The sequence below is a fragment of the Schistocerca nitens genome, chromosome 4 (genome assembly GCF_023898315.1).
Source record: "Schistocerca nitens isolate TAMUIC-IGC-003100 chromosome 4, iqSchNite1.1, whole genome shotgun sequence".
Classification (NCBI taxonomy): domain Eukaryota; kingdom Metazoa; phylum Arthropoda; class Insecta; order Orthoptera; family Acrididae; genus Schistocerca; species Schistocerca nitens.
In genome coordinates this window covers 596,548,714-596,569,157 of record NC_064617.1, presented here as the reverse complement: position 1 = coordinate 596,569,157, position 20,444 = coordinate 596,548,714, and the positions used below count along the sequence as shown (strand labels likewise).

General features: G+C 41.5%; 1 protein-coding gene across 1 annotated transcript in view; it reads left to right on the top strand.

The window, feature by feature from the left end:
* The window catches only part of LOC126253374 (spondin-1-like), a 161,743-nt gene that overhangs the window by 67,898 nt on the left and 73,401 nt on the right, over positions 1 to 20,444 (top strand). Inside the window, exon 6 of the mRNA XM_049954654.1 lies at positions 6,975 to 7,098. Coding sequence (XP_049810611.1) covers positions 6,975 to 7,098 — 124 coding nt within the window. The remainder of the gene's footprint in view (positions 1 to 6,974; positions 7,099 to 20,444) is intronic.

Here is a 20,444-nt window from a genome sequence, read left to right as displayed (position 1 = left end):
GAGCCAGGGACAGAGACTCTTGTGACATTATCCTGACTGCCTTGTCCGAGAATTACTTCGAGCAGATAGTTAGAGAACCAACTCGTGAAGCTAACGTTTTAGACCTCATAGCAACAAATAGACCGGAACTTTTCGACTCCGTGAATGTAGAAGAGGGTATCAGTGATCATAAGTCAGTGGTTGCATCAATGACTACAAGTGTAATAAGAAATGCCAAGAAAGGAAGGAAAATATATCTGCTTAACAAGAGTGATAGGGCACAAATCGCAGAATATCTGAGTGACCACCATCAAACGTTCATTTCTGAGGAAGAGGATGTGGAACAAAAATGGAAAAAATTCAGAAACATCGTCCAGTACGCCTTAGATAAGTTCGTACCGACTAAGGTCCAAAGCGAGGGGAAAGATCCACCGTGGTATAACAATCATGTACGAAAGGTACTACGGAAACAAAGAAAGCTTCATCATAGGTTTAAGAGTTGTCGAATCATAGCTGATAAGGAAAAGCTGAACGAAGCGAAAAAGAGCGTAAAGAGAGCAATGAGAGAAGCATTCAACGAATTCGAACATAAAACATTGGCAAACAATCTAAACAAGAACCCTAAAAAGTTTTGGTCATATGTAAAATCGGTAAGCGGATCTAAATCCCCTATTCAGTCACTCGTTGACCACGATGGCACCGAAACAGAGGACGACCGAAGAAAGGCAGAAATACTGAATTCAGTGTTCCGAAACTGTTTCACTGCGGAAAATCGTAACACGGTCCCTGACTTCAGCCGTCGCACGGACGCCAAAATGGAAAATATTGAAATAAACGATATCGGAATTGAAAAACAACTGCTATCACTTAGTAGCGGAAAAGCATCCGGACCAGACGAGATACCCGTAAGATTCTACAGTGATTATGCTAAAGAACTTGCCCCCTTTCTATCAGCAATTTATCGTAGATCTCTGGAAGAACGTAAAGTACCTAGCGACTGGAAGAAAGCGCAGGTCGTTCCCATTTTCAAGAAGGGTCATAAATCAGATGCGAATAATTATAGGCCTATTTCGCTTACGTCAATCTGTTGTAGAATAATGGAACATGTTTTATGTTCTCGTATTATGACGTTCTTAGATAATACAAATCTCCTTCATCATAACCAACATGGATTCCGCAAACAGAGATCATGTGAAACTCAGCTCGCCCTATTTGTCCAAGAAATTCACAGTGCCGTAGACACTGGCGAGCAGATTGATGCCGTATTCCTGGACTTCAGGAAGGCATTTGATACGGTTCCGCACTTACGTTTAGTGAAAAAAATACGAGCTTACGGAATATCGGACCAGGTTTGTGATTGGATTCAGGATTTCCTAGAAGAAAGAACACAACATGTCATTCTTAACGGTTCAAAATCTGCAGATATAGAGGTAATTTCGGGAGTACCGCAAGGAAGCGTGATAGGACCTTTATTGTTTAAAATATACATAAATGACTTAGTTGACAACATCGGTAGCTCCGTGAGGCTATTTGCAGATGACACGGTTGTCTACAAGAAAGTAGCAACATCAGAAGACTCGTACGTACTCCAGGAAGACCTGCAGAGGATTAATGAATGGTGCGACAGCTGGCAGCTTTCCCTAAACGTAGATAAATGTAATATAATGCGCATACATAGGGGCAGAAATCCATTCCAGTACGATTATGCCATAGGTGGTAAATCATTGGAAGCGGTAACGACCGTAAAATACTTAGGAGTTACTATCCGGAGCGATCTGAAGTGGAATGATCACATAAAACAAATAGTGGGAAAAGCAGGCGCCAGGTTGAGATTCATAGGAAGAATTCTAAGAAAATGTGACTCATCGACGAAAGAAGTAGCTTATAAAACGCTTGTTCGTCCGATTCTTGAGTATTGCTCATCAGTATGGGACCCTTACCAGGTTGGATTAATAGAAGAGATAGACATGATCCAGCGAAAAGCAGCGCGATTCGTCATGGGGACATTTAGTCAGCGCGAGAGCGTTACGGAGATGCTGAACAAGCTCCAGTGGCGGACACTTCAAGAAAGGCGTTACGCAATACGGAGAGGTTTATTATCGAAATTACGAGAGAGCACATTCCGGGAAGAGATGGGCAACATATTACTACCGCCCACATATATCTCGCGTAATGATCACAACGAAAAGATCCGAGAAATTAGAGCAAATACGGAGACTTACAAGCAGTCGTTCTTCCCACGCACAATTCGTGAATGGAACAGGGAAGGGGGGATCAGATAGTGGTACAATAAGTACCCTCCGCCACACACCGTAAGGTGGCTCGCGGAGTATAGATGTAGATGTAGATGTTACCCTCTAAGAATTTGATATTTTGAAATAATTCATCCAAAGTTAAACAAATGGTGAAACCAGCGGCACCTACCTCACTGATCGTTTCGGATGAAATGTGGGAAAGCTCACTCAGTGCCGCACGCAACCCTGCTGCCAGATCTGAAACACCGCCCTCGACAGGTGTACGACGAATGTGCAGTTCGTATTTAAGATGTTTGCATTTTAGATAGCGTATGCCTGCACGACTCCCTGCCTCAACATGCCATGGTTCTCGGAAGCAAATCGAAATCTTTCACAAATATTACACTTAAAAAGGACAAATGATGTTAACAGGGGTAGACAATACTCGCCCCCCTCCCTCCGGGATTAGCCAACAAGAACGCAACCACGCTCTGTGGCTACCAGTGACATCGGAAGTTACCAGGATCAGCGAAATGACATCGAAGGACAAACCCCTTAAACTAACATCATTTAACCTTGGACAACATTTATTTTTATATATTTTCTTTCACAACAACAGGTCCTCTTTGAAAAACAGGTAGGAAAATTTAAGTTTATTTGCCGTTACAGGCATTCAAAATGGTGAGTGAGACAGCCATTAAATTACAATAGTAACCTAAAACAAATTCAAGAAATAAGACCTTAACGATATTGGCCTTTCTAAAAACTTTTAAAGTATAAAATTTTAAATAAACCATCCAATTAAAATAATTAAAACAGTTCTAGATAAATTTCTTCAAGTGAATTCAAGTCCAATACATTAGGCAGACCACCAAAGAATAAATATTAAGATAACCTAGGGATTACCCAAAAGATTTACACAAAAAATTTATAACAAAACTTACAACAAGAATACAGTACGTACTGAACACTAAGGAGAAAATCTCCTGTGCAATGCCAGTTAATCAGAGGCCTACTGGCCGACAGCAAACTTCGTTTACAGAAGAAGTCAGATAAAATATGATTCTCAACTCGAGCGTAAACAGGCAGGACGCGCGACTGCAAACAAGCAGCAAGCCGCTTTAGGAAATGCTCGAGGGCCGTGCACACGGCAGCAAGTAAGTCCAGTTAGACACTTATTACAAAGCTGTTGGGAGAGTAAATTTGGAAATTTGTGGTTAGTACCTATGGGACCAAACTGCTAAGGTCATCGGCCCCTAGGCTTACACACTACTTAATCTAACTTAAACTAACCTAGGCTAAGGACAACACACCCATGCCCGAGGGAGAACTCGAACCTCCGACGGGGGGTAGCCGCGCGAACCATGACAAGGTTCCCTGGACCGCACGACTGCCCCACGTGGCTGTGTGGAGAGTATTTCTTCCTGGAAGAAATTTCAGCTCCCTTTCTGTAGTCCTGTTAGCTACGCTTATTTGCTAGGGCATATCAACTATAAGTGCAATCACTGTTAAAGCATAATTCTTCCAGGAAGAAATATAATAAACAACTCGCTAAGATCTAAGCAGTAGCAGGAGTTCACAACATGCTCAGAAGCGTTGGATAATAGTAATACCAGAGAGCCCACCAGTATCCAACACATCAAAACAAACATTAAAACTTAGAACAACTGGTTCTCTTGGATCAGAATTTTAGAACAAACACAAATTTAAAAAAAAAAGATCTAGATACGACGCAGGCCTCTTATATAGCTAAGGGCGACAACTGGGCACATTAATAACCATAACATCACTAACCGTGGCAGATCTTTCGAGAGAGAACGCTGACCAGCAGATGAAGATGAGTTACTTCAAAAGCACACAGAGCAGACAGGGTATTACACTATTCCTAAAATCATAGGGCCAAGTATAAGGCGTGCACGAGGACTCAATGAACATAAATGCCAGTATGTCGTCAAACATCTTGCAGAGCGGGAAATCGGTGCACTGAGCTGAACAACTAGTTGCGCACGAGATAAGCGAACCACCCCTTTGCCTTCTGCCCAGTCCTGGGGAAGAAGAGTGGACAACGGCCCAGAAAAGACGTGCCGATCAGCACTGCGTGTGTGTTGCTGCAATGCTGCAAATATTGCTGCTGCCTCCAGCTCCAAAAAGTGCGAAAACTCCCGTCAACTGCCTACGCCGCGCTCTTTGGAGACCCCTCTCTCTCTCTCTCTCTCTCTCTCTCTCTCTCTCAGGACCCGATTCTAGCGGCCGCTTTTGAAGACTAGGCGAGGCAGCCATAACCCGACAAGGGAGTAACACCTCGTCCCCTCGTCCCCAGGTGAGACGCCAGCTAAAAGTTATACAGGGTGTCCGAAAAGTCTTTCCCTGATTACATAAATTGATAACAAAGGCTAGGAGTAAGATACAAATATGAAACTATCAAAGTTTTTTCACACATCAGTTAACTTCCACATGAGCACCCTTGGTAGCACGTAGCTCATCTAAGCGATATTCAATTTCCGTCCACACATTAGCCAATATCGCTGGAGGGATCGATTCAACGACTGTGGTTATCCGTTGCCGCAGGGTTTAAAGATCTGGTACACGTGTTCGGTAGACCTCGTCCTCGACATAACCCCATATAAAGAAGTCTAATGGGGTTATGTCAGGAGCGCGTGAAGGCCAAACCGTTGGCCCATCACGACCATAGCCCAGGAAAGGTCATATCGAGATAGGCACGGACGTCCAAATCCCAATGAGGCGGTGCGCCGTCTTGCTGAAACAAGACATTGGGGTGATACTGAAGCAGCTGAGGAACAGCATACAGTAGCAAAATGTCCAGATACACTGCAGATGTGATGGTAGCCTCAGTGAAGAAGAATGGCCCGATAATTCGATCGTGCAATTGCGCGCACCAAACATTCACCTTTGGACTGCCTCTGGTGCACTCCATGACCTCGCCAGGGGGTTGCGAACCCCAAATGCGCACATTATGGCGATTCACTACTCCACTGACAGAAAAGGTCGCTTCGTCGGAAAAGGCAATTCGTCTGAGATAACCATCATCGTCCTCAATACATGATAGCATTTCGACCGAAAAGTCATATCGACTTGTACTGACATTGGGCAACAAGGCCTGAACGATTTGCACTTTGTATGCACGATACAATAAACGTTAGTGTAAAATGTCATGGAGAGAGCTTTCGGCATCAGTAATTCACGTGAGGCCCTGCGCACCGATTTCTTCGGACTTCGCAGAAAAGAAGCAACCGATCCTGTGTTCTTGAACTTATCATATCAGGCTTTAATGCTCTTGACATCAGGTGGACTCCTTCCAAATGTTGTCTGGAAGTGTCTCTACATTGTCGTTGGTGATCATGTATCATGGTACCACAGGACACACTGTGCCTTCTCCCGATTGGTTAACATGGCTTCTTGGGCACTGCACCTGATCCACTACTTACGTACTGCGAACCTAAAACAGAAAAAAAACTTTGATAGTTGTAAACAATTCGACACAAGTTTCATATTTGTATCTTACTTCTAGCATGAGTTATCAATTTATGTAATCAGGGAAAGTCTTTTCGTACACCCTGTAGTTAATGAAATGAGCCGCCACGGCTCATCGTGGTACAGCAAAAAATAAGAACAGGGCTGAGCGACTTGTAAGAGTAAATCTTTCTGTTATGACATATTGCCTGTTGATTTTTGTCTCGGAATCTTAGACAGACGTTTCGCTGCGCGGGTGTCTGGCATTTTCAAAGGTTCACCGCCCATTGTTGGTTAGAAAAATCGCTAAACAAACCTCGGCCGATATCCCGAGACCAAATACAACAAACAATACGTCAACAAATGGCCAAGTACGCCTGTTTCTTTTCAAAAGCAAGATGACAAAATTAGCGCTGAAATAAAATAGTGTTGAATTGGTTCCTTCAAATCGTCTACTGATTTTATGAGAAAGTCGATCCTTTTAATTTGATCAGCTATTGCGCTGTCGGGTTTTAGTAAACTCATTCGATATTTGTGGTAAATGTTATAAATGTTACAGTATTCCCTAAAATCTTAGGGTAGCAGCTGGATGATGTCGGCTTAGTAGCATGTACTCCGACAGCAAAGGAGAAATTAGAGACATTAAGGACAGTAATAATAATGTCCACAATGTTTTTAATCATGACTAACCACCACAAAAGGTTCTCTTGTTGTCTTTTAACATGCGGACGCCCCAAGTAAATTCCGTGTAACACGTAACTGATGTCTTGTTTTATTGCCATCAATGGAATTAAAAAATATTTTAAATGCAATGCATCACATAAACAATACTTCTTAGTACTACTAACGGATTACAGATATTTCGACAAATAACATAGACATTACAGAGTGACTAACCGCGCATTTTCTGTGATGCAGTGCCTAAATTGTGACGTTGAGATTTATATTCAGAATAGTATATTTTTTATGACCTTTGGTACCTTCCACCAACCTCACTGTAATGAAATTCAAGAATAGGAATCAACGAGCATGATTACACAGTTTCTCAGATGCTCGAGTCGAATTCTGGATGCGAAGTAACGTTGAATCCAACAACATTTTGGTCGGTTACTTTTAATCTGAATCAGACCAGTTTCAGAAGACATTGCATGTGAGTTATAATACGTCAGATATTAACAGATCACAGAAAATACATCTCCTCTGTTTTATGATTCACTAAATGTAATCTTAAATGCCTTTTCTATTTGAGTCGAAACCTGCATTAATAAATGATACGTTGTTTTCTTTTAGAGTCACGAAATACGCACTATTATAAAAGCGCGTGGCCTAAGCTTCCCTGAAGTGACAGGGAAAACATTTTCAGGCTTCCGTGTCGACAGGAGACATCACCTGGTGTCCATTGTATCAAAAATAAGTAAGTATGGCTGTGTGAATTTATCACTTCTCATATGATACACTTAATGGCTACAATTTAAATGTACGGGTATACTGGAAGTTTTGTAGAAGGTGCACCTAAAAGTTTCTGAGAATGGACTGAGATTTAAACGTTGAGATCGTCTGATCCAATTTGTATCGTAAAAACTGAATGAACAAGAGAAGGTAATACACACAGTAACTCTTCCAAACTCCACTTAACTTGTTACTTTCAGTTTTAATACATAGGGGTAAAGTGAAATTACTTTATCAGAATGTTAGCTGGTTAAAAAATAGAATCGATGAAATTTTTGTTTGTTTGGATAAACAGCAGCTTGTGAAGTATGTAGATGTAAGATACGAAATTTAATCATTGATTTCAAATATGGACAAAGCAGAGTTGTCGCTTATATTTGTAAGGTATTCAAATATAAAAAGAGCGATGCTCACAGACTTTACAGCGATCAGCATTTGGAAGGAAAGTTAGGACAGGAATATTATTCAGCAGCAATAGTTTGGATTTAAAAAAGACTGGCAACTGGACAGGCCATATTTATTTTTACATATGTCACACTAAATCGATTAAACAGTAAGCACTACCACTGTAAATATTACGTGAACTGACTAAAGTTTTTGATTGTGTGAACCTTGTTAACTCATTGCCAAGGGTGAAATATTATGGAATAGTACACATACCAGCAACATGGCTTTTATCTTATTTGAATGACAGAAAGCAATAAATCTGTTCCATGTTTATGACATAGCGGCAGGCAGTCAGAGTTTGAAGGTATCTCACGTGGTGTACCACATGGTTCTCTTTGGTATCGTATGTTGCGTCTCACATAAAACCTGTACTTGCATCTTCACAAAATGACAAAATTTCTCCTTTTTCCAAATCATACAAGCAGAATAATAAAAGTAGTTACAGCCCACTCACTGAACAGGTCGATTAAGACCAATGGGTTGTCATAGAATTTTATAAGACCCACTACATACAGTTCAGTGTTCCACTTCATTCTAGAGCGCTGAATGGTCACCGATGGTATATGTTCTTTCGGACATGTCCGAAAGAACAGATACCATCTTCATATAATTAAGGTTTAACGTCCCTTCGACATTGAGGTCATTAGAGACAGAGCACAAGCTCTAATTGGTTTAAGGATGGGGAAGCAAATTGGCTGTGTCGTTTCAAAGGAACCATCCCAGCATTTTCCTTTAGTGATTTCGGAAAATCAGTATAAGACTAGGACCGAAAACATTTTCTATGGGTTAATTTTAGTACACGGAGGAGACAGCTACATGGGTATACATCTGTTAAAAAAACAAGTAGAGCACTTAAATGTCATATAAATGATGTGGTGGCGTTCAAGGTTGGATTAAATCACTTTCCTTTGAGCACATTATTCTGCTTTACTGAAATATCTTCACAGAAAACCATAATTAATTATTTAATTTACTTTATAACTAGAATTGACGTACGCAGCCCGTTAAGATGATTTAAGTATGAAGAATGTAGGCGCAAGATTCTGGGCAAGGCACGGACAATGTGCGGAAATTTTAAAAAGACTGCTTATGATCAAGGGACAGCCAGCACAAAGCTGACGATCTTCCACTTCCTCTGAACAGACAGGAAAACAAAATCCACGTATGGAACTTGAGCATCACCACAGGAAAGAAAACATGGAGTTGAAAAGCAGCAACAAACGAGAAGTTTTCCAATAAACTTTACACCATCCTAAGATAGTTGTTCCCGATGAATCCGATGAGCACATACATTCAGAAGAATTAGAGGCTGAAGTGTGCCACCATACAGGCCTGCTATCCGGAATTCCGAGGGAAAGGCAAATACAAACATTTCCATTAGCATGGCTTCCATACTCCAGGCTAATGTTAATGGGTTGAGGAACACAGGGGAGCGATGTGGGGCAGTGGTTAGCACTCTGGACTCGAATTCGGGAGGATGACGGTTCACATCCACGTCCGGCCATCCAGATTTAGGTCTTCCGTAATCCTCCTAAATCGCTCCAGGCAAATGTCGCAATGTGTCCTTTGAAATGGCACAGCCGATTTCCTTCCCCATCCTTTACACTCAGTCTCTAATGACCTCGATATCGACAACCACGTCTTCTTTCCTTCCTTCCTCGTACAGGAAATAATTCTCTGCCTGTATCTACTAGAAACGAAACATACTTACTATCCTGTACTTGCAGGCTATTGTCACAGCAGAAAAGACGACGTTGCCAGTGACAGGGCAATGAGTAGAATAGCAGTGTTTGTCAGCGATACCCACGACTCTTCATCTGTGTCTTAATTTCATTACTACAAGCCTGTCACGCTCATGCTCACGTTACGTGCCTCCCACCACTCAAACCTGATAAGAAGACCCTCAAAAAACTTATTGTGAATTCAAGCATCCTTTCCTCGTTTTAGGAGATTTCAAGGCAAATATTGCATGACGGGGCTCTTCCACTACCTGTCCCCGAGATCGAGTACTTGAGGGCCTCGCACAAACTGATGGTATCACGTTCATGTATGACGTTAGTTATTTTAATATTGATATAGCTTCGTCTGTAGATATACACCTCACAATTTGCAAGAAAAATCTCGAAAGGACGTCGCCGATATGAGTGCTAAACGAGCGATGCCCGCTTTCGGGCAGTTCAGTGGTTTTGAACAGCTTAAAAAATACCTATAACTGTGCGTGTAACATTACAGCTACAGTGATGCGTTCATCCTAGAATCAGGAAAATGTAAAAGGTTACCTGCTCCTTGAAGGAATGACAAACAGTGCGCTGCACGTAAGGGAATACTGCTGGCAATGCGAAAGTTTAAGCGATGATTCATGGCTGAAAGCCTCGCAGCCTATCACGTGGAAAGGATAAAAGTAAGCAGAACAATTTAAGTGAGTATGAATGGCTTGTAACAACAGTTCCTGAGGATAGTAGATTCAAATCCGTAAGTAAAGTATGGGTAACTATCAGGAGGATTTCCAGGTGGCATACAAAAGAGCTAGTAGCTGTTCTCCAAGATAGTGGAAATTTCTTAATAACATCAAGGGGCATTTCCCAAACAAAGATTGAATTTTATAAGAATATTTCGACTGGCTACAGCCGGGATCCAACTTAGAGTCGATTTTGGGCCACAGGAGAAAGAGGTATCTAGGAGTTCCGACCCATCAACGTGAGAAATGCAGCTACCCAATCACCCAGTGCGAGCTGGATTTTGAATGTTTTGTGATACTTTCCCTGGTCACGACCAGAAACTATCATTATGTTAAAACAGATAAATAAAGTTGAATAAAATTCTCTCGGTAGTTAAAGCAGCATCATTGTCACTAACTGCATAGAAAAGACCATGGATGCAATGGCCAAGTAGCGACTAGAGTGAGTTCACCGATTCTGCGGAGAACCTCTTCATTTCGATACTTACCTGTCTGCAAAATTTTCAACAATCTTTCTTTAGCAGCACTTCTCGAACGCTTCAGATCCCTTCATATTCGGTTTTCCCACAGTCTATGATTCAGTTACGTACAGTGCCGTGCTTCTAAGGTCCGTTCTCAAAAATTTCTTCCTTAAATTGTGACTCAGGATTTGTGTGTAGTGGAATTTATCTGGTGATTATGCAAGATGTTGTTGTTGTTGTGGTCTTCAGTCCTGAGACTGGTTTGATGCAGCTCTCCATGTTACTCTATCCTGTGCAAGCTTCTTCATCTCCCAGTACCTACTGCAACCTACATCCTTCTGAATCTGCTTAGTGTATTGATCTCTTGGTCTCCCTCTACGATTTTTACCCTCCACGCTGCCCTCCAATGCTAAATTTGTGATCCCTTGATGCCTTAAAACATGTCCTACCAACCGATCCCTTCTTCTAGTCAAGTTGTGCCACAAACATCTCTTCTCCCCAATCCTATTCAATACGTCCTCATTAGTTACGTGATCTACCCACCTTATCTTCAGCATTCTTCTGTAGCACCACATTTCGAAAGCTTCTATTCTCTTCTTGTCCAAACTGGTTATCGTCCATGTTTCACTTCCATACATGGCTACACTCCATACAAATATTTTTAGAAACGACTTCCTGACACTTAAATCAATACTCGATGTTAACAAATTTCTCTTCTTCAGAAACGATTTCCTTGCCATTGCCAGTCTACATTTTATATCCTCTCTACTTCGACCATCATCAGTTATTTTACTCCCTAAATAGCAAAACTCCTTTACTACTTTAAGTGTCTCATTTCCTAATCTAATCCCCTCAGCATCACCCGATTTAATTTGACTACATTCCATTATCCTCGTTTTGCTTTTGTTGATATTCATCTTATATCCTCCTTTCAAGACACTGTCCATTCCGTTCAACTGCTCTTCCAAGTCCTTTGCTATCTCTGACAGAATTACAATGTCATCGGCGAACCTCAAAGTTTTTACTTCTTCTCCATGAATTTTAATACCTACTCCGAATTTTTCTTTTGTTTCCTTTACTGCTTGCTCAATATACAGATTGAATAACATCGGGGAGAGGCTACAACCCTGTCTCACTCCTTTCCCAACCACTGCTTCCCTTTCATGCCCCTCGACTCTTATAACTGCCATCTGGTTTCTGTACAAATTGTAAATAGCCTTTCGCTCCCTGTATTTTACCCCTGCCACCTTCAGAATTTGAAAGAGAGTATTCCAGTTAACGTTGTCAAAAGCTTTCTCTAAGTCTACAAATGCTAGAAATGTAGGTTTGCCTTTTCTTAATCTTTCTTCTAAGATAAGTCGTAAGGTTAGTATTGCCTCTCGTGTTCCAACATTTCTACGGAATCCAAACTGATCTTCCCCGAGGTCCGCTTCTACCAGTTTTTCCATTCGTCTGTAAAGAATTCGCGTTAGTATTTTGCAGCTGTGACTTATTAAACTGATAGTTCGGTAATTTTCACATCTGTCAACACCTGCCTTCTTTGGGATTGGAATTATTATATTCTTCTTGAAGTCTGTGGGTATTTCGCCTGTCTCATACATCTTGCTCACCAGATGGTAGAGTTTTGTCATGACTGGCTCTCCCAAGGCCATCAGTATTTCTAATGGAATGTTGTCTACTCCCGGGGCCTTGTTTCGACTCAGGTCTTTCAGTGCTCTGTCAAACTCTTCACGCAGTATCTTATCTCCCATTTCATCTTCATCTACATCCTCTTCCATTTCCATAATATTGTCCTCAAGTACATCACCCTTGTATAAACCCTCTATATACTCCTTCCACCTTTCTGCCTTCCCTTCTTTGCTTAGAACTGGGTTTCCATCTGAGCTCTTGATATTCATACAAGTGGTTCTCTTCTCTCCAAAGGTCTCTTTAATTTTCCTGTAGGCAGTATCTATCTTACCCCTAGTGAGACAAGCCTCTACATCCTTACATTTGTCCTCTAGCCATCCCTGCTTAGCCATTTTGCACTTTCTGTCGATCTCATTTTTGAGACGTTTGTATTCCCTTTTGCCTGCTTCATTTACTGCATTTTTGTATTTTCTCCTTTCATCAATTAAATTCAATATTTCTTCTGTTACCCAAGGATTTCTATTAGCCCTCGTCTTTTTACCTACTTGATCCTCTGCTGCCTTCACTACTTCATCCCTCAGAGCTACCCATTCTTCTTCTACTGTATTTCTTTCCCCCATTCCTGTCAATTGTTCCCTTATGCTCTCCCTGAAACTCTCTACAACCTCTGGTTCTTTCAGTTTATCCAGGTCCCATCTCCTTAAATTCCCACCTTTTTGCAGTTTCTTCAGTTTCAATCTGCAGTTCATAACCAATAGATTGTGGTCAGAATCCACATCTGCCCCTGGAAATGTCTTACAATTTAAAACCTGGTTCCTAAATCTCTGTCTTACCATTATATAATCTATCTGATACCTATTAGTATCTCCAGGATTCTTCCAGGTATACAACCTTCTTTTATGATTCTTGAACCAAGTGTTAGCTATGATTAAGTTATGCTCTGTGCAAAATTCTACAAGGCGGCTTCCTCTTTCATTTCTTCCCCCCAATCCATATTCACCTACTACGTTTCCTTCTCTCCCTTTTCCTACTGACGAATTCCAGTCACCCATGACTATTAAATTTTCGTCTCCCTTCACTACCTGAATAATTTCTTTTATCTCGTCATACATTTCATCAATTTCTTCATCATCTGCAGAGCTAGTTGGCATATAAACTTGTACTACTGTAGTAGGCATGGGCTTTGTGTCTATCTTGGCCACAATAATGCGTTCACTATGCTGTTTGTAGTAGCTAACCCGCACTCCTATTTTTTATTCATTATTAAACCTACTCCTGCATTACCTCTATTTGATTTTGTATTTATAACCCTGTAATCACCTGACCAAAAGTCTTGTTCCTCCTGCCACCGAACTTCACTAATTCCCACTATATCTAACTTTAACCTATCCATTTCCCTTTTCAAATTTTCTAACCTACCTGCCCGATTAAGGGATCTGACATTCCACGCTCCGATCCGTAGATTGCCAGTTTTCTTTCTCCTGATAACGACGTCCTCTTGAGTAGTCCCCGCCCGGAGATCCGAATGGGGGACTATTTTACCTCCGGAATATTTTACCCAAGAGGACGCCATCATCATTTAATCATACAGTCAAGCTGCATGTAAAGCTGCATGTCCTCGGGAAAAATTACGGCTGTAGTTTCCCCTTGCTTTCAGCCGTTCGCAGTACCAGCACAGCAAGGCCGTTTTGGTTAATGTTACAAGGCCAGATCAGTCAATCATCCAGACTGTTGCCCCTGCAACTACTGAAAAGGCTGCTGCCCCTCTTCAGGAACCACATGTTTGTCTGGCCTCTCAACAGATACCCCTCCGTTGTGGTTGCACCTACGGTACGGCCATCTGTATCGCTGAGGCACGCAAGCCTCCCCACCAACGTCAAGGTCCATGGTTCATGGGGGATGTTATGCAAGATAGATCTCGTAATTAATATTTCCTTTTAGAACACCAGAGCGCATATGAACATTAAACTTTTCCTCTCATTTCTATTTCAAGAACAATAATTTCACGAATCTAATGATACAGTACATCAAAACAATGCACCAACCCGACGGAAATATAATAATATTACCGCACAATGAACAACAGTAATATACAATAGAACGTATACAAAATTACATCCATGCGCTATACGAATATAATAATCTTACTGCGACCTAGAATGACTACAACAGAGAGCTCCAAAATAAAATGACATGTTGTTTCTGAGGGTGACTAACTTTTCAAAAAGAAAAAGAAAGCAAACTAGCTTCGGTTCAAAATGGTTCAAATGGCTCTGAGCACTATGGGACTCAACTTCTGAGGTCATTAGTCCCCTAGAACTTAGAACTAGTTAAACCTAACTAACCTACAGACATCACAAACATCCATGCCCGAGGCAGGATTCGAACCTGCGACCGTAGCGGTCTTGCGGTTCCAGACTGCAGCGCCTTTAACCGCACGGCCACTTCGGCCGGCTAGCTTCGGTCCAATAGTAACTTTACAGGGGGGCACTAAAATAAATCAGAACTAGCAATAGTCACCCTACAAATATCTACAATCTACTTATATCATTGCTCAAAGAACTGGGAAACGGAATTACTAGGGAATGAAAAGACACGCTAGAAGTTCTCTATGGTAATAGCTATTGCGATAAGGAATATCTCAGTAGGCAGTTCAGTTGAAGAGGAATGGATATCTCATAAAGAGAAAGTACAGAAGTTGGAAAGAAAAACATAGGTACGAAGAAAGTGACTGCGAAGAAACCATCGGTAACAGAAGATACTTCAGTTGATCGATGAATGAAGGGAGTACAAAAATGTTCCGGAAAACTCAGGAATATAGAAATACGAGTCGCTTAGGAAGTGCAGAGAAGCTAAGGTGAAATGGTTGCACGAGAAATGTGAAGAAATCAAAGAGGAAATTATTGTTGGGATGACTGACTCAGCATACAGTAAAGTCGAAATAATCTCCGGTGAAATTACAAACGAGGGTAGTAACATTAAGTGTGCAATGGAAGTTCCAATGTTAGATGCAGAGCAGAGAGCGGATAGGTGGAAAGAGCACACTGAAGGCCTCTATGAGGGGGAAGACTCGCCTGATATGAAAGAAGAAGGAACAGAAGTCAATGTAGGAGAGATAGGCGATCCAGTATTATTAACAAAATTTAAAAGAGCCTGCCGGCCGGTGTGGCCGAGCGATTCTAGGCGCTACAGTCTGGAACCGCGCGACCGCTACGGTCGCAGGTTCGAATCCTGCCTCGGGCATGGATGTGTGTGATGTCCTTAGGTTAGTTATGTTTAAGTAGTTCTAAGTTCTAGGGGACTGATGACCTCAGAAGTTAAGTCCCATAGCCATTTTTTTAAAAGAGCCTTGGAAGAGTTAAGATCAAATGAAGCAGAAGGGATAGATAAAATTCCATCGGAATTTCTAAAATCATTGGGGGGTAGTAGCAACAAAAAGACTATTCACATTGATGTGTAGAATGTATGAGTCTGGCGACATACCAACTGACTTTCGGAAAAATGCCATCCACACAATACCGAAAACTGCAAGAGCTGACACGTGCGAGAGTTATCGTACAGTCAGCTTAACAGCTCATGCATCCAAGTTGCTGACAAGAATAATATACAAAAGAATGGAAAAGAAAATTGAGGATGTGGTAGATGACGATCAGTTCGGCTTCAGAAAAGGTAAAGGCACGAGAGAGGCAATTCTGACGTTGCGGTTGATAATGGAAGCAAGACTAAAGAAAAATCAAGACACATTCATAGGATTTGTCGACCTGGAGAAATTGCTGGATACAGTCAAATGGAGCAAGATGTTCGAAGTTCTGGGGAAAATGGGTGTAAGCCATATGAAAAGACGTGAAATATATAACATGTACTAGAGCCAAGAAGTAATAACAAGAGTGGAAGACCAAGAACGAAGTGTTCGTATTAAAAAGGATGTAAGACAGGGATGTAGTCTTTCGCTCCTGCTGTTCAATCTATATATTGAAGAAGCAATGATGGAAATAAAAGAAAGCTTCAAAAGCAGAACTAAAATTCTAAGGTTATGATATCGACGATAAGGCAGCAAAATAACCAATGACGGACGGAGCAAGGAGGACATGAAAAGCAGATTAGCACAGTCAAAAAGGACGTTTCTGGCCAAGAGAAGTCCACTAGTGCTAAACATAGGCCTTAATTTAAGAAAGAATCTTTTACAGACAGTTGTCGATCGAAATATTTTTATGCTGTTTGCATCTTCATTACAGAGACGTGCAAGCTCTTCCTGATGAAAACAACGTAGAGTCCTGAATCCTTGCCAGTTTTAACACGAAAGAAATTGCCTTTCACATGGGAACTACATCACAGATCTATCTTTTCCATTTGCACATACATAGGGGCACGTTCAACTGAAATGGCAAATGGTCTCGAAAACAGTTCGAAACAAACGTAAGATTGGCAGTGACCTGAGAATGTTCAGAAAACTATCCTTATAATTCTTTCAAGATCGCAATAAATTATTCAGAACTCACGTTTTCTTTCACGACAGTGAGCTTAGTAAAAAAAAACAGTGTTTTTTTTATCAGAATTTGTCCCTTAGGTAATGTGATTTTCTTTTTTATTGCATCCCCTTCAAATCTGAAATAAGTTGTTTCTCACCTTGCGCTGTGGGCAGTATGCACTCCACTTCCCAAGTCCACTTAAAATACACAGTCGGCAATCCATTCTGAGTTTTCTAATTTTCGGTCCTGCTTTCCTTTTCCTTCATAACTTCAACAATAGCGTCCGCCCATTTAGCTGCCTTCTCAGCGCATCAGACTTCCATGCAGCTGGCCTAAGTTCGATTCCCAGGTGGGTCGGTGTTTTCCTCCTCTTGGGGACAGCGGGGTGTTCTCGTCATCTTACAAGTAACCCATTGTGGCGTTAACTGCAAAGATTTCCAACTCAGCGGCCGAATTGCACAAGGTGGGGATACCCGGCCATCAACGCCATCCTTTTTTTTCCAACAATAGCAGGTTGTAAACCAACTCATTCCTGGCGTGCTCCATTATTTGAGAAATACTTGGGTGTAATGCACAGAGTGAAGAAAAAGGGTCGGACTTGGCGGTCAGCATGCGATTCCTCATCCCAGTTTAAGACAAAAGGGTGTCTAGCAAAACTTAGCCCTGCCATCACGTTTAACAGAAATTTTATTTAAAAACGAGGCTCTAGTAGCTCTTTAACTGCGTTCAGCATGGCGAAGAAAGGGTAGCATGTACTCTGTACTGTGCCGAAGCTGTCCCATGACCTCACTGAGATCCGGCGCCGTAGCTCATCTTGTTCGGTCAGAGTGTCAGCTGCCCTCCGAAATAAAAAAAAAAACTGAGGGAATGGATCAACGATGAAATTGAACTAGCGTCATGGGACGTCCGTCCCGAATAAATGCAACGAACAAAATGAGAGTTTAAAAAATCAGAGACGTGGTAAACCCATGGTAAACGAATATACAGACTCGCCGATGTTCGAGACGCATTCGCGACAAACTTTTTTTTCTGTTAAAGCATCAAATTGTTTCCAGTTTACACCTCCATAATGCGGTATCTTGTGCATTCTTTCTGTTACTGTTACCTTTTTTTAAACATTAAGATATAACACGAACTTCTTGCAGCCATAAACGACCACTTTGTATCATTCATGACACAAATAAAGCCAACAGTGGTTACAGTAACATCGTCTGCATCCAGGAGATACAAAAAGCACAATAGGTAGGCTATAGTATATTGCACATTATACTATGCACAGTAATTCTATTCTGTACATTTGACGTCCAGGCTTATCTTCACACGGCCTGTAGATACACATACGAGCAGTGTTCACTTTAGGGAAGATGTTCCAAGCGATCACCCTGCATTTTCAGACACTTCGTCACCTTCTACGTCATGCTTTATTGGACCCTATGCAGCACACCTGCATCTATCATTGCCGAAGCGGCACGAGAGCAAGCTACTGTATTATGTCGTGTACATCCATGGGTGGAGTACTATAAATTTACTCCTTTAAGTACCTCCACAAATAAAAATCTAGTGGATTAAAGTCCAGGGAACGTGGAGGCCAGGCCATTGAATCTCCACGGCCAATCCATTTCCCTGTAAGTGCTTCATTTAAGCAATTACGCACATTCATTCGAAAGAGTGACGGTGCATCATCACGCTGAAACCATGGCTGTCACCGAATATCAAGTGGAACGTTTTCTTATGAGTCCGACGAAATATTGCAAAGAAACGTATGGTACAGGGGTGCATTCAGCTTTCCCAGCAGTAGGTAAGGACCCAAAAGCACTCTTCTTACGATTCCAGTCCATAAGTTTATGGCAAAGCGTGCCGGAAGGCCATCTTAATGCGTGACATGTGAGTTGTGTTCCGACCAGTAGTGGCTGTTATGGATGTTTAAAATACCTTCACGAGTGAATCTAGATCGTCAGTCCATATCAAATTATTTACAAAATGTTCGCTGTCTTCCATTTGATGCAAAAACGCTTCACAAAACTTCGAATGCAGTCTTATGGACGCTGGTGTTAACGTTTAATTACATCTCAACAACCAGTCTTTGCGGTATCCGGAACTCCCTTGCAATATCACGTGTACTTCGCCGATGTGATTGGTGAACGGTTTCAAGAATCGCGTCCTCTGTTTGTGGAGTACGTCTAGTCCTAGGATGACCTGTACCCATTACTTGAGGACGAAGGTTACCTGATTCCCGAAGGCGTTGCTCCAAGTGACAAAAATCATTCTTATCGGGATGGCGTCTCTGAGGGCATCGTGCAGCATACACACAAGTAGCAGCAGCAACTTTGTTCTCGGATGCACCCGGCACCGAAAGCATATCGACGTATTCATCATTTTTGAACTCCATGGGGAAGCCGCCCTGCGCTTAATATACAGATGCATGCAGTTTCATGGATCCCACTGTCATGTGATAGGCTATTGTCTTATGACGAAATGATGTCCTGTTTATAAACAGAGAGAACTAGGAACGTCCACAAAATTAAAAAGTATCCTGACGATAATTCGAATCATAGTCCCATGGCGGATGTGGGGTTGCAGTGTACTCTGTGAGCTACGATTGCTGGTACGGTAGTGTGGGGTGATACACGTTCCTCTCTAGATTTCGATGCGCTGCACTATGTGACAGTATTGCCAGCTCCTCTTTTTTACACATGTTTTAAAAGTGCACCAAATCTGATTTTGCTAGAGAAACTTTTGTCGTGAACCTGGATGAGGAATCGCATGCCGACCTCCAAGTACGGCATTTTTTCTTTGTTTTGTATAGTCTCTATACTCCCTATTCATTTCCATCGAAAAATGCTTCAACTTACTATGTAGTAACGCGAGCGTAATCAGAAAAATTACTATTCGCACCACAAATTTCATCACGTGCTCCACGCCTGCAAATTTAGCGCAAAGTACTTCTTGATGTACTGCTCTTTCATCGCCAATTAAATATTCAGATTCCTTCCTCACGGTGTTGTAGTGTCGTTTCACAGCAAATCTGCGGTACCCGTCGATCGTGCGACTGCATAAAAAATATTGAGAATTCAAATCCTTCTCTTCTGTCATTCCTATTTAGTTTTAAAGGCTTCTTGTCCAAACAGCCACTGGACATTTGAACTTCCTTTACACCACGAACAAATAGCGATTGGTACACAGCTCTGACACCACGATTCTTTCGAACTGAAGAATTTCGTGCTGACTGAAACATGCCACACCGTAATACTAAATGAAATATCGCACTCTACTGCCTACTTTGGACAAGTGAACCTACCCTAGGGATACACTTCGATTTTGTTTGGCTTTGAATGTGTTGTAGCAAAGAGAAAAATAAGAGACACCTACAGGCCCACTTGAAAAAATTTCAGTTTAATATTACTGAATGAATACCCTCGACACGGTTAACAGAAATAAAAAACTTGAAGTAGAAGTTTTGTGGTTTCTCATGTACGCTACAACAGTGCACCCAGATTTCTCGAAAAACTCATTTTCATCCAGATCCTCTCACCGCACTATTTTATTTTCCATTTCGACATTTGACTAACAGCAAAACGTTAACACCACTTTTAATCGTAAAATGATGAATTGGTATTCCAAAGCCGCATTTGTCATAAATAAGGAAGAAAAACTCTATGTCGCTGTACGTGTGCCCAATATGTGTCCGCTGCAGAGCCTACTGTCATGTTGGGTTGTTTAATAATAATGACATTCTAAGTTGTATGCTACATATATTGGTCTTTATTTATACATTCATTTAATTTTATGGAATATAAAATACTGTGTGTTGTATTTGTGTGCATCTTTTTACATTTGGTGTACTACT